This window comes from Cervus canadensis, chromosome 30 (assembly GCF_019320065.1).
Source record: "Cervus canadensis isolate Bull #8, Minnesota chromosome 30, ASM1932006v1, whole genome shotgun sequence".
NCBI classification, from domain to species: Eukaryota; Metazoa; Chordata; class Mammalia; order Artiodactyla; family Cervidae; genus Cervus; species Cervus canadensis.
Window position 1 is genome coordinate 22,052,791 of NC_057415.1, and position 12,885 is coordinate 22,065,675.

Genomic DNA, 12,885 nt, shown 5'->3' on the forward strand with positions numbered 1-12,885 from the left:
CAGTGCCTTATCAACTGGTGTCTCGGCGGGTTCATAGAGGTGAGCACTTAGAGCTCATAGGGCTCTCGGGGATCTCCCAGGGATAAAATTGCTGCATTTGGAGAGACTACAATTCTATCCATCTATGGAGATCCTAAAAGATCATTTTAAAGATAGAATTAGCAGTGCCAGTTGATGCTAATAGCAAGGGATTATTACATTTTCTGAACAGTTTGAACAAAACTTCACAAACCCAATAACTGCTGGGGAGTTCCAAAGGGCTGATCCAGCAGCCCCATACCATCGAGGGCATGGAGGCTCACCTGTGATGTAATCGGCACTCGTGTCCAACTCTTTGCAACCACTGCCGTCTTCCACTGCTCATCAAGGTGAAGAGCCCAGGCTGCAGAGCAAAACTTAGGCGCAGGATGTCGTTTCCAACAGATGTCACACCTGGCTTAGTCAAGCTTGGTGGAGGAAAGGTTTAGGATCAGTGACGAGGGTGAGCAAAGAGCTCAGTCTTCACTCAGCCTTCTCCTGTGCCCTGAGTTACCAGACTTGGGTATTTTACTCCAAAAATTAACTTCCTGAGGTTGATCCGCCACCTTCACCCTCACCATTGTACATACTGCTAGGACAGTGGCGTGGAATTGCTGGATCATATGGTAATTCTATCTTTCATCTTTTGAGGAATCTCCATATTGTTTTTTTCCACAGAGGCTGCATCAGTTTATATTCGCACCAACAGTGTAGGAGGGTTCCATTTTCTCCACATCCTGGCCAACACTTGTCATTTCTTGTCTTTTTGATAATAGCCGTTCTGGCAGGTGTGGTTTTCATTGTGGTTTTGACTTGTATTCCTTTGATGACTAGTGATGTTGAGTATTTTTCCATATGCTTGTTGGCCACGTATATGTCTTCTTTGGAAAAATGTCTCTTAAAGTCCTGTGCCCACTTTTAATTGGGTTATATTTAGTTTTTTTTTTTTTTTTTAATGTTGAGTTGTGTGACTTCTTTGTATATTTTGGATATTAACCCCTTATTGGGTATATTATTTGCAAATATCTTCTCTAGTTCTGTAGGTGGCCTTTTCATTTTGCCGATAGTTGCCTTCACTGTACAAAGGCTTTTTCATTTGAAATAGTCCCGTTTGCTTATTTTTTGCCTTTGTTTCCCTTGCCTGAGGAGACATATCCAAAATAATATTGCCAAAACAGATATCAAAGACTGTACTGACTATGTCTTCTTCTAGAAGTTTTATGATTTCAGCTTTACACTTAAGTCTTTAATCCATTTTGAGTTTATTTCTGTATATGGTGTGAGAAAGTATTCCAGTTTTATTTTTTCATATGTAGCTGTTCAGTTTTCCCAACACCATTTATTGAAGAAGCTGTTTTTTTCCATTATATATTCTTTCTTGGCCCATTTGAAAATCTGACTGTTTGTTTTCTTACTGTTGGTTTTACAAGTTCTTTGCCTATTTTAGATAATTGTCCAAAGTTTTTTTTTTTATTATTATTTATTATATGTATCTCTTGCAAATATTTTCTTTCCATCTGTGGCATACCTTCTCATACCATCTCATTCTATTGATAGTGTCATTTGAAGAGCAGGGTTTTTAAGTTTAATAAAGTCCAACTTCTTATTTCCTTCTTTCATGGATCATGATTTTGGTGTCATAAATAAAAAGTAATCAACAAACTCACAGTCATCTAGGTTTTCTCCTATGTTATCTTGTACGAGTTTTATAGTTTTGAGTTTTATCATCCATTTTGAGTCAACTTTTACGGAGGGTGTAAGGTTTGTGTCCTGTTTAATTTTTTGTATGTGAATGTCCAGTTGTTCCAGCACCATGTGTTGAAAAAAAAATCTTTACTTCATTGTACTGCTTTTGCTTCTTTGTCAAGCATCAGTTGTTTCTATTTGTTTGGTTCAGGGTCTGGGCTATCTTATTCTGTTCCATTGCTCTATTTGTCTATTCTTTCATCAATACCACACTTTATTTATTACTATAGCTTTATAGTAAATTTTGAAGTTGAGTATTATCAGTTTTCCATCTTTATTCTTCTCCTTTGATATTGTGTTGGCTATATTTTATTTTTTGCCTTTCCATATAGACTTTAGAATAAGTTTGTCAATATACACAAAATATCTTGCTGGGATTTTGATTGGGATGGCATTGAATCTGTAGATCAAAGTGGAAAGAACTTACATCTTGACAATATTGAGTCTTCTTACCCATGAATATGGAATATATTCCACTTTTTAGTTTTAAAAAATTTCTTCCATTATAATTTTGTAGTTTTCCTCCTAGAATTGTGTATATATTTTGTTAGTTATATATCTAAGTCTTTCATTTTGGGAATGCTAATATAAATAGTGTTGTTTTAAATTTCAAATTCAGCTTGTTCATTGCTTACATATAGAAAAGCAATTCACTTTTGTATATTAACCTCTTATCATGAAACCTTGATGTAATCACTTATTCATTCCAGGAAAGTTTTTTTTTTTTTTTTTTTGGTTGTTGTTGCTGTTGATTATTTTGAGTTTTATTAATAGATAATCATATCATCTGTGAGCAAACAGTTTTATTTTTTCCTTCTCAAGTATTTCCTTTCTTGACTTATTGTATTAGCTAGGACTTCCATTTTGGTGTTGAGAAAGAGTAATGTAATGGGACATCCTTGCCTTGTTCCTAGTTATAGTGGGAAAACATCATTACATATAATATTCCTTTATTATCCTTTTAATGTTCATGAGATCTGTAGTGATGACCCTTCTTTCTTTCTGATATGAGTAATTTGTGTCTTCTTTCTTTTTCTCTTAGATAGCCTGGTTAGAGGCTTACTGATTTTATCTTTTAAGAGAAGTAGCTTTTGGACTCATTGATTTTCTGTGCTGATTTCCTATTTCAATTTCATTGATTTCTGCTCTAATTTTTATTATTTCTCTCTCTTACTTTGAACTTAAATTGCTCTTGCTTTTCTAGTTTCCTATGGTGGAAGTTTAGATGATTGATTTCAGATGTTTCTTCTTTTACAGTACATGCATATTTTAGTCTATCCTCCTTGTTGTTCAGCCACTAAGTCATGTCCAACTCTTTGCCACCCCGTGAACTGCAGCAGGCCAGGCTTCCCTGTCCTTCATTATCTCCTGCAGTTTGCTCGAACTCATGCTCATGGTGATGCTGTCCAACTGTCTTATCCTCTGCCACACATAGTTTTCTAGGGTTAACATTCCTTGTGTCATTTTTGTAGCAAAATCCTTTATGCATCTGGAGGAGTTTGTCCTAAGTTTATCTGGGTTGCGGGGCTTTTAAAATCAGCCTTTGACATTTCCAACACATGGCAGGTGAGCCCCACAGATAGCTCTGTGGGCTGCAGGTTCTCTGGGCAGAATCCAGATGGGCTTTCAGCATGTATTTATGGGAGTGAAGTAGACTATTTCTTTATATTTCTTACTCCTTCTGTGTGCCTTTGTTTCCATGTGTGCATGTTTATACTGGCCATCCTATGCACTACAAAAACATTGACAAGTGGTCCTCAGCTTGGGCAGCATGTTGCAGTCATGGAGGGAATATGAAACAGACTAGTGGCCAGGCCTCACCCAGAGCTCCTGGCGGAGCTGGCCTGGGCATGGAGTTCTGGAAAGCAACTTAGGTGATGCCAACATAAGCCCAGGTTTAGACCACTGTCCCAGACACTTCCCCATCATAAATCCTGCATCTGCCCTATTGCCTTAGAACAGAAATGAATGTTAATCATTAAGAAGTGGGAATAAGGAATCAATGTAAAGGCAACACCCTGACAGTACTAGGCTCAAGCTGACCTCCTGGATGCCTTCATCCTCCTAAAAGAGGCCTGTTATGTTACTCAGGGGTCTTTCTGGGTGGGAAATTCTATGGAGCTCCAGGAGGATTAAATAACCTTGATGCAAAATGCCAGAAAGTCTTGGTAAGGTGTTTTTTTTCCTGAATGTGCCCATCAGATTACATCCTTACTGAGGCTTAATGCCCAAGAGTCAGGGGACCTGACTGGGAAGTTTCTTCCCCTTCAATACTTACAGAGGTGGGTGGAGAGGGGCCTCATAGCAGAGTTGGATCCCAGGAGAGGAAAGCATCCTCATTTAGAAAAGTTTAAAACCCGAAGCAGATGGCTTCTGATATCCACATCTGGAGCATAGAGTTAGCGGGAGAGTGGGATATGGGACTGAAGGCCCAGAGATACAGGACTAAAAGGCATCCCATGTCTTTGAGGTTGATGGAGAGGAGAGATAAGAGTGACCACATTATGGCAGGGGAGTGAGATTAAGAACCTGGGGAAAGGTGAATGGACCTAGAGACTGTCACCTTGAGTGAAGTATCAGACAAAGAAAGAGAAATATCATATGATATCACTTATATGTGCTTATTAAAAAAATGGTTCAAGTGAACTTATTTACAAAACAGAAATAGAGTCACAGATGTAGAAAACCAACTTGTGGTTACCAGGGAGGAAGGTGGGGAGGGATAAATTGGCAGATTGAAGTTGACATATACACACTACTATATATAAAATAGATAATGAAGAAGAACATACTGAATAGCACAGGAAACTCTACTCCATACTCTGTAATGACCTACATGGGGAAACACTCTAAAAAAGAGTGGATATATGTATATGTTGGACAAGGAAATGGCAACCCATTTCAGTGTCCTTGTCTGGACGATCCCATGGACAGAGGAGCCTGGTGGGCTACAGTCCATGGGATCACAAAGAGTTGGACATGACCGAGTGACTAATACATACACACATGTATATGTATGGGATTCTAGATGGCACTAGTGGTAAAGAACCCACCTGCCAGTGCAGGAGACATAAGAGACACAGGTTTGATCTTTGGATAGGGAAGATCCCCTGGAGGAGGGCATGACAACCCACTCCAGTGTTCTTGCCTGGAGTATTCTTGTACTTGCCTCCAGTATTCTTGCCTCCATGGACAGAGAAGCCTGGAAGACTACATGGAGGCAAGATATCTTTTTCTCCTTTGCCTTTAGCAAAGATAAACCTATTTGAATGCAGAGTTCAGTTCAGTTCAGTCGCTCAGTTGTGGCTGACTCTTTGTGACCCCATAGACGGCAGCACACCAGGCCTCCCTGTCCATCATCAACTCTGACAGTTTACTCAAACTCATGTCCATTGGGTCGATGATGCCATCCAACCATCTCATCCTCTGTCGTCCTCTTCTCCTCCCACCTTCAATCTTTCCAAGCATCAGGGTCTTTTTAAATGAGTCAGTGTTTTGTATCAGGTGGCCAGAGTATTGGAGTTTCAGCTTCAGCATTAGTCCTTCCAATGAATATTCAGAACTGATTTCATGATGGACTGGTTTGATCTCCTTGCTGCCCAAGGGACTCTCAAGAGGCTCCTCCAAGACCACAGTTCAAAAGTATCAATTCCTTGGTGCTCAGCTTTCTTTATAGTCCAACTCTCACATCCATATATGACTACTAAAAAAACCATAGCTTTGACAAAGTAATGTCTCTGCTTTTTAATATGCTGTCTAGGTTGGCCATAGCTTTTCTTCCAAGAAGCAAGCGTCTTTTAATTTCATGGCTGTAGTCACCATCTGCAGTGATTTTGGAGCCCAGAAAAACAAAGTCTGTCACTGTTTCCACTGTTTCCCCATCTATTTGCCATGAAGTGAGGGGACCAGATGCCATGATCTTAGTTTTCTGAATGTTGAGTTTTAAGCCAACTTTTTCACTCTCCTCTTTCACTTTCATCAAGAGGCTCTTTAGTTCTTTGCTTTCTGCCATAAAGATGGTGTCATCTGCATATCTGAGGTTATTGATATTTCTCCCAGCAATCTTGATTCCAGATTGTGATTCATCCAGTCCAGCATTTCTCATGATGTACTTGGGATATAAGTTAAATAAGCAGAGTGACAATGTACAGCCTTGACATACTCCTTTCCCGATTTGGAAGCAGTCTGTTGTTCCATGTCCAGTTCCAACTGTTGCTTTCTGACCTGCATACAGGTTTCTCAGGAGGCAGGTCAGGTGTCTGGTATTCCCATCTCTTTCAGAATTTTTCACAGTTTGTTGTGATCCACACAGTCAAAGGCTTAGGTATAGTCAATAAAGAAGAAGTAGATGTCTTTCTGGAACTCTCCTGCTTTTCTGATGATCCAACAGATGTTGGCAATTTGATCTCTGGTTCCTCTGCCTTTTCTAAATCCAGCTTGAACATCTGGAAGTTCACAGTTCGTGTACTGTTGAAGCCTGGCTTGGAGAATTTTCAGCATAAGTTCACTAGCATAAGATGAGTGCAATTGTGTAGTAGTTTGAACATTCTTTGGCATTGCCTTTCTTTGGGATTGGAATGAAAACTGACCTTCTCCAGTCCTGTGGCCACTGCTGAGTTTTCCAAATTTGCTGGCATATTGAGTGCAGCACTTTCACAGCATCATCTTTTAGGATTTGAAATAGCTCAGCTGGAATTCCATCACCTCCACTAGCTTTGTTCGTAGTGATGCTTCCTAAGGCCCACTTGATTTTGCATTCCAGGATGTCTGGCTCTAGGTGAGTTATCATACCATCGTGATTATCTGGGTCATGATCTTTTTTGTACAGTTCTTCTGTGTATCTTTGCCACCTCTTCTTAATATCTTCTGCTTCTGTTAGGTGCATACCATTTCTGTCCTTTATTGTGCCTATCTTTGCATGAAATGTTCCCTTGGTATCTCCAATTTTCTTGAAGAGATCTCTAGTCTTTCCCATTCTATTGTTTTCCTTATTTCTTTGCACTGATCACTGAGGAAGGCTTTCTTATCTCTCCTTGCTATTCTTTGGAACTCTGCATTCAAATAGGTTTATCTTTCTTTTTCTCCTTTGCCTTTAGCTTCTCTTCTTTTCACAGCTATTTGTAAGGCCTCCTCAGACAACCATTTTGCCTTTTTGCATTTGTTTTTCTTGGGGATGGTCTTGATCCCTGCCTCCTGTACAATGTCATGAATCTCCATCCATAGTTCTTCAGGTACTCTGTCTATCATATCTAATGCCTTAAATATATTTCTCACTTCCACTGTATAATCCTAAGGGATTTGATCTAGGTAGGTCGTACCTGAATGGTCTAGTGGTTTTTCCTACTTTCTTCAATTTAAGTCTGAATTTGGCCATAAGGAGTTCATGATCTGAGCCACAGCCAGCTGCTGGTATTGTGTTTGCTGACTGTATAGAGCTTCTCCATCTTTGGCTGCAAAGAATATAATCAATCTGGTTTCCATATTGAACACCTGGCAATGTCCATGTGTAGAGTTGTCTCTTGTGTTGCTGCAAGAAGGTGTTTGCTATGACTAGTGTGTTCTGGCAAAACTCTCTTAGCCTTTGCCCTGCTTCATTCTGTACTCCAAGGCCAAATTTGCCTGTTACTCAAGGTATTTCTTGACTTCCTACTTATGCATTCCAGTCCCCTATAATGAAATGGACATCTTTTTAGGGTGTTAGTTCTAGAAGATCTTGTAGGTCTTCATAGAACCATTCAACTTCAGCTTCTTCAGCATAACTAGTCGGGACATAGACTTGGATTACCGTGATATTGAATGGTTTGCCTTGGAAATGAACAGAGATCACTCTGTCGTTTTTGAAATTGGAGCCAAGTACTGCATCTCAGACTTTTGTTGACTATGATGGCTACTCCATTTCTTCTAAGGGATTCTTGCCCATAGTAGTAGATATAGTGGTCATCTAAGTTAAATTCACCCATTCCAGTTCATTTTAATTCTCTGATTCCTAAAATGTTGATGTTCACTCTTGCCATCTCCTGTTTGATGACTTCTGATTTCCCTTGATTCATGGACCTAACATTCCAGGACCTAACATTCCATGGACCTAATATTCCTATGCAATATTGCTCTTTACAGCATCAGACCTTGCTTCCATCACCAGTCACATCCACAACTGGGTGTTGGTTTTGCTTTGGCTCTGTCTCTTCATTCTTTCTGGAGTTATTTCTCCACTGATCTCCAGTAGCATATTAATAGGGCACCTACTGACCTTGGGGAGTTCATCTTTCAGTGTCCTATCATTTTGCCTTTTCATACTGTTCATGCGGTTCTCAAGGCAGGAATACTGAAATGGTTTGCCATTCCCTTCTCCAGTGGACCACGTTTTGTCAGAACTCTCCACCATGACCTGTCCATTTTGGGTGGCCCTACATGGCATGGCTCATAGTTTCATTGAGTTAGATAAGACTACAGTCTATATAGGCTTGCAAAGCATCAACACAACTGAAGTGACTTAGCACACGATGCATGAATGTATATGTGTAACTGACACACTTTGCTGTAGCAGAAACTAACACAATACTTTAAATCAACTATTTGTATTGATACCACAACTATTTATATTGGAATATATTTTACTCCAATAAAACAAAATAAAAAAGAACCTGGGGAAAGAATATTGGGACAATTAAGGAGAATGGATGTGTCTGCAGGTCCCCAAGGTAGGAATGGGAGAGATCTGGTTGCTCCGGGAGGGATAGGTTCTGAGCAGTGAGGCTGGAGAGAGAGAGTGGAGTACCCAGGCATCCCAGATCCATTGTGAGGGCCAACTCCGGGCTTGGAGCATCCGTGGATGTAGCGAGGTGCCTGCTCCCTGCCCCACCTCCCCTCCAAGGAGCAGGCCCCCGGGGCTGCATCCAAAGCAAGAGAGACTGCTCCTGGCCAGACCTCACACTGCCTCTTTCAAGTGTGGCCTCTACTATAAGTGTACTGACTCAGGGTGGTGGGGGGGACTGGTGGCCTCCAGGGACCAGAGCACAGGCCCAGTGAGCAGAGCAAAGAGACAGAGCTCCTCCTGGCACCCTCACCCCATCTCAGGCCCTCATCTGTTCAGGAGGAGTTCATGGACAGGCACCATGCCCAGCTCCAGGACTGAGTGACCAGGAATTGCAGCACTGCCCCTCCATCGCAGTTAGGGTCACCCTCCAGTAAAAACTTGGAGCCCCTCCTCACAGCCATGGACTCCTTCCTGGCAGGCAGGCAGGATGCTGGTGGGCGGCCTGGGGAGAGTTGGTGAGGAAGGAAGGAACCTGAGAGTGCTGAGCTGGAGGCTGAGTTGGGTTTCCAGGTGGAAGAAGCACAGTCTGGGCCAGGGACCACTGTCCAAAGCCCCAAAGGTGGCAGGGGCTCTGGAGCCTGTAGACACCACTGGATGGTGTGGGACAGAGGTTTCTGGGTCCCAGGAGGGCAGGAGGGGAGCAGGAGAGAGGAGGCTGGCACCAGTCCCTGGTTGCTAAAGGTGGAGGAGGGCATGGTTCAGTCCCAGAGGGGTGGACAAATGAGCTAACTGAATTGACTGGCTGGTGACAGTGACCAGGGTCTTGGCAGACACCATCTCTGGAAGGGTGATCCCGGGTGCCTAAGGAGCCTGCCCTTCCAGTTTTGACTCCCGGTGAAAAGGGATGTTCTCTGTCTTCTGACTGTGGGTGGTGCTAACCTTCCTTGTGCATCCTTCCCAGATCCGGACAAAGGACAGGATCTTTGACAGTATCAGTCACCTCATCAACCACCACCTGGAAAACAGCCTGCCCATCGTCTCCGCCGGGAGCGAGCTCTGCCTGCAGCAGCCAGTGGAGAGGAACCCGTGACCTGCCAGCTGCCCTGTCCGACACCGCACCTGTGGTCAGGAGGGCTTGGTTCTTCCCAGTAGATGGATATCGGGCCCTGGGAATGTGGGCAGCTGTCCATTGGCTCAGAGCTTTGTGCAGAAGCCCCAGGAGGAAGGCTTCCCTAAGATGCAAGTTTCATAAACTTGTTCAGAATTCTCATTAGCATATTAAAGGTGTACATACCTATACATCCTGTACAAATTATCCCTCTATATTTATATTTTTTAAGACTAAGAAAGATGTAAGACTAATGTTCTGTGCTGTATGTTTTTAATGAAAACTAAGTTTGACTGTAGTTGTCCAGGCAAAATGTTAATTCAGCTGACCCATTCCACTGGGAAATTCCACTGGGAAAGTGTTACCTATTAAGCACAACACAGGGAATAGAAGCAGCAGGAGGGTCAGTACTAAACACTTGGATGTAACAGAGTAAGACAAGATGCTGCCTGTGCTCTGCATGCAAAGCGCTGTGAAGTGCTGGTCCTTAGGGCCGTCCCTTCTCATGGGCGACGCCTTCCAGGCTGCCTGCACCACACCCATGTTCATGGGGTTTCCAGCACCAGAGTTTGGGGAGCTGTGCTAAAAGCATACGTCACTCCAGCTGTTTCAGGTAGTGCTGACCACAGGCATGCTTCTCCCATGACCCTGGTTGCCCAGGGGTTCTTGGGGTTTCACTTCACTGCCAAATAGGGCACAAAATAAGCCTCACGGATCAAGATCTTGACAGGTAAATGCTTCCTTTGTTTTTATCAGTATAATGGCAAAATGAGGGTGTGTGCAGGGATATTGGGTAGCTGGGGATGTGTACATCCTCTCAGCCAACAGGCTGCTGCCGTACCTGCTAGTGAAATCCTGTCCCCTTTATGTTTGGTAGAGGAGGAAGCATGCGTTCGACCTGCGCAGAATATGGGTGCAAACACGTGTGCTCAGATACGTTCCTTCGGTCGTGGATGATTAAGGTTTACCTAAACCTAGGGACCAGGCTCAGGAGCTTTGGGAATCAGTTTGAAGTCCTGCTTCTGGACAGATGGGTGGGTCTAGTGTCTGGTTTGTTTCCACAACAGGTTTCCCAAGTGCTCCATGAAGAGGGTACCTGCCCCAGACAGCACTTTGTCCCAGCTCCTTCCTTCAGGATCAAACGCTCTGATCTCCTACTGGGTCTTCTGGTTTTAGGAAATTGACAATGTTTCTAAATGTCTGGCTTGAGATTTCCATGGGATTTAACAGGTGTTGACTTTTAAAAAATAGAAAGATTCATTCATTCACTGGCACCTTCCCACTGGTGCCACAACATTGGCTCTTGTCTAGTTGAAATCCCCTTTTGGGCAGCACCCCCTTCATCAGTGCAACAGAAAGACCCTCCACACACACTTAGCCTTTAATAGTAATAAATTTGATGCTTCCAGAATGAAGAGCAAAAAGTAGATTTTTGAAAACGCTGATGAGTGCTAATTGTACAAAGTTCTAATGCTCAGTGTGTGAACCCCATTTCTACTTCGAGGGGGTGTGCTTGGCCAGGATGGGAGAATGGGGCAGAGCTGACAGTTGAGGATGGGTTGGGGAAGGTCCAAAGCTTCATATTAGCATTCTGTGGAATTTTACCTCATGAATCCAAGCTGACAGTGGTTTCAATCTTCTAGAATGTTCTGCTGTGAATGGGAACTCTGTGGGGAGTCTGACACTAATCTAGAACCCCCACCCCCACCCCCCACCCCTGCTTCTTCCTGGACTGGTTTTGCTTTCAGGTGCAGTTGGGATACCTGTTCCAGCTTATCCAGAGGCAGTAGGGGCTGAGTGGGGATGGGCTGAGCAGCTGGGTTGGGCTCTTCCCCTGTGACAATGTAGATTTGGGGTGGCTGTGAGAATTGCCCCGCATTCTTTATGTATATCTGCATCCTGGAGATGTCCATAAAGGTCTGACCTCTGTGTGGAGGCACGATCCTTCTCTGTATGTGAGTGTACACACATATTCATGGACCAAACGACTTCTTTCAACAGTCTTGCACTCCCCGCTGTGTAAGGCCAAAACATTTCATGTTTAGGGCAAAGCAGAGAAGGAAACAAGAGCAAACCCCTGAGAGCCCCTGAACACTTGATCTGTGTCTTTTTTTCTCTCCAGTGTGCAAGAAATGCTAATCTGCAGTTTTAGTAGCTCTCTGCTCTGAAGTTAGTGTTTATCTCAGTGGTGATAAGCAATATATGTTGTTTTTTTTTTGCATGAGAATCAATTTAGAAAATTTAAAGTATGGGGGGTATCGAATATCGTTTCAGTGTTAATTAAAATATGTATTTTTAAGTTCAGATTATACCTTGCCTCCCATGGGGCAGTGGGACAAACCGGCACTCTTGTAGCCACTGGAGCAGATTCGAGACACAGCAAATGGCAGTGATTTTCTAGTCTTTGCTGTCTCCTGTTTGTAAAGCATGTAAGAGCTCACCAGGCCATCTCATCTCTTCCTTCAAGCGCCGTGTGCCGGGTATCACGAAGCCTCACACACGGCTAGCGAAACTGAGGCTCGGGTGGTGCCCACTTGCTCAAGTCCACGCGGTCAGCGGCAGCTGTTTCCCGCTCCTCTAGGCTCTTCCTGAGCTCCGCTGCGCTGGGAGCTCCGGTTTCGGTTTCGGAGGCAAACTCCTCCATGCGCTCCAGGACCTCCGACTCCCAGGGCGAGCTCACTGCGCGCTGTGCGGGCCATCCTGGGCTGCCGGAGTGTACTAGGACCCGCTGCCCCTCTCGTGGGCACCCCCTGCCACTTTACCCAGGCCCCTGTGTCTGCTGGGAGGGCCTGGCGAGTCCTAAAACGGCCCCTCTTGCTAAGTGGCCCTGGAGACGGCTCCTCCCTCCCCCATCATCTTGTGGGAATTAGCGGTGCCTTCTAGCGATTCCCACCTGCTGAGCGTCTGCAGGGCTTCCTGTGGGGCTGCTGGCCCCTGGTTTCAGCCAGCCTTGAGGCCTGACTATTAAGGATACTCTGAGAGGCTCACAGTAGAAGCAGGGGGAGAATTCCCTAGGGGGTTCATGTGTGACAGGAGAGGCCTAGTTTCAGGCAGGGAGGGTGGATGGAGCGGCACTTTGTGAGGCCCCTTCCCCACAAAGAGCCCTGCGTTCCAGCACAGCGTCAGCCTCTGGGTCCATGTCCAGCCCAGTGTCCTGAGCGCCCCCTTCCTGTAGTGGAGCTCTCCTTTCCGATAGCATTGAAGCATTACGGAAGTAATGCTTACATAAGGAAACGAACGTCCTGGTCCTTAATTC

General features: G+C 44.0%; 1 protein-coding gene across 3 annotated transcripts in view; it reads left to right on the plus strand.

Moving 5' to 3' along the window:
* Nucleotides 1-9,912, plus strand: part of SHC3 (SHC adaptor protein 3) — a 191,106-nt gene extending 181,194 nt beyond the window's left edge. For all 3 annotated transcript variants that reach the window (XM_043453207.1, XM_043453208.1, XM_043453206.1), the window contains one exon: nt 9,483-9,912. In XM_043453207.1, coding sequence (XP_043309142.1) covers nt 9,483-9,611 — 129 coding nt within the window. In that variant the 3' untranslated portion in view covers nt 9,612-9,912. The remainder of the gene's footprint in view (nt 1-9,482) is intronic.
* Nucleotides 9,913-12,885: the final 2,973 nt, after the last annotated feature.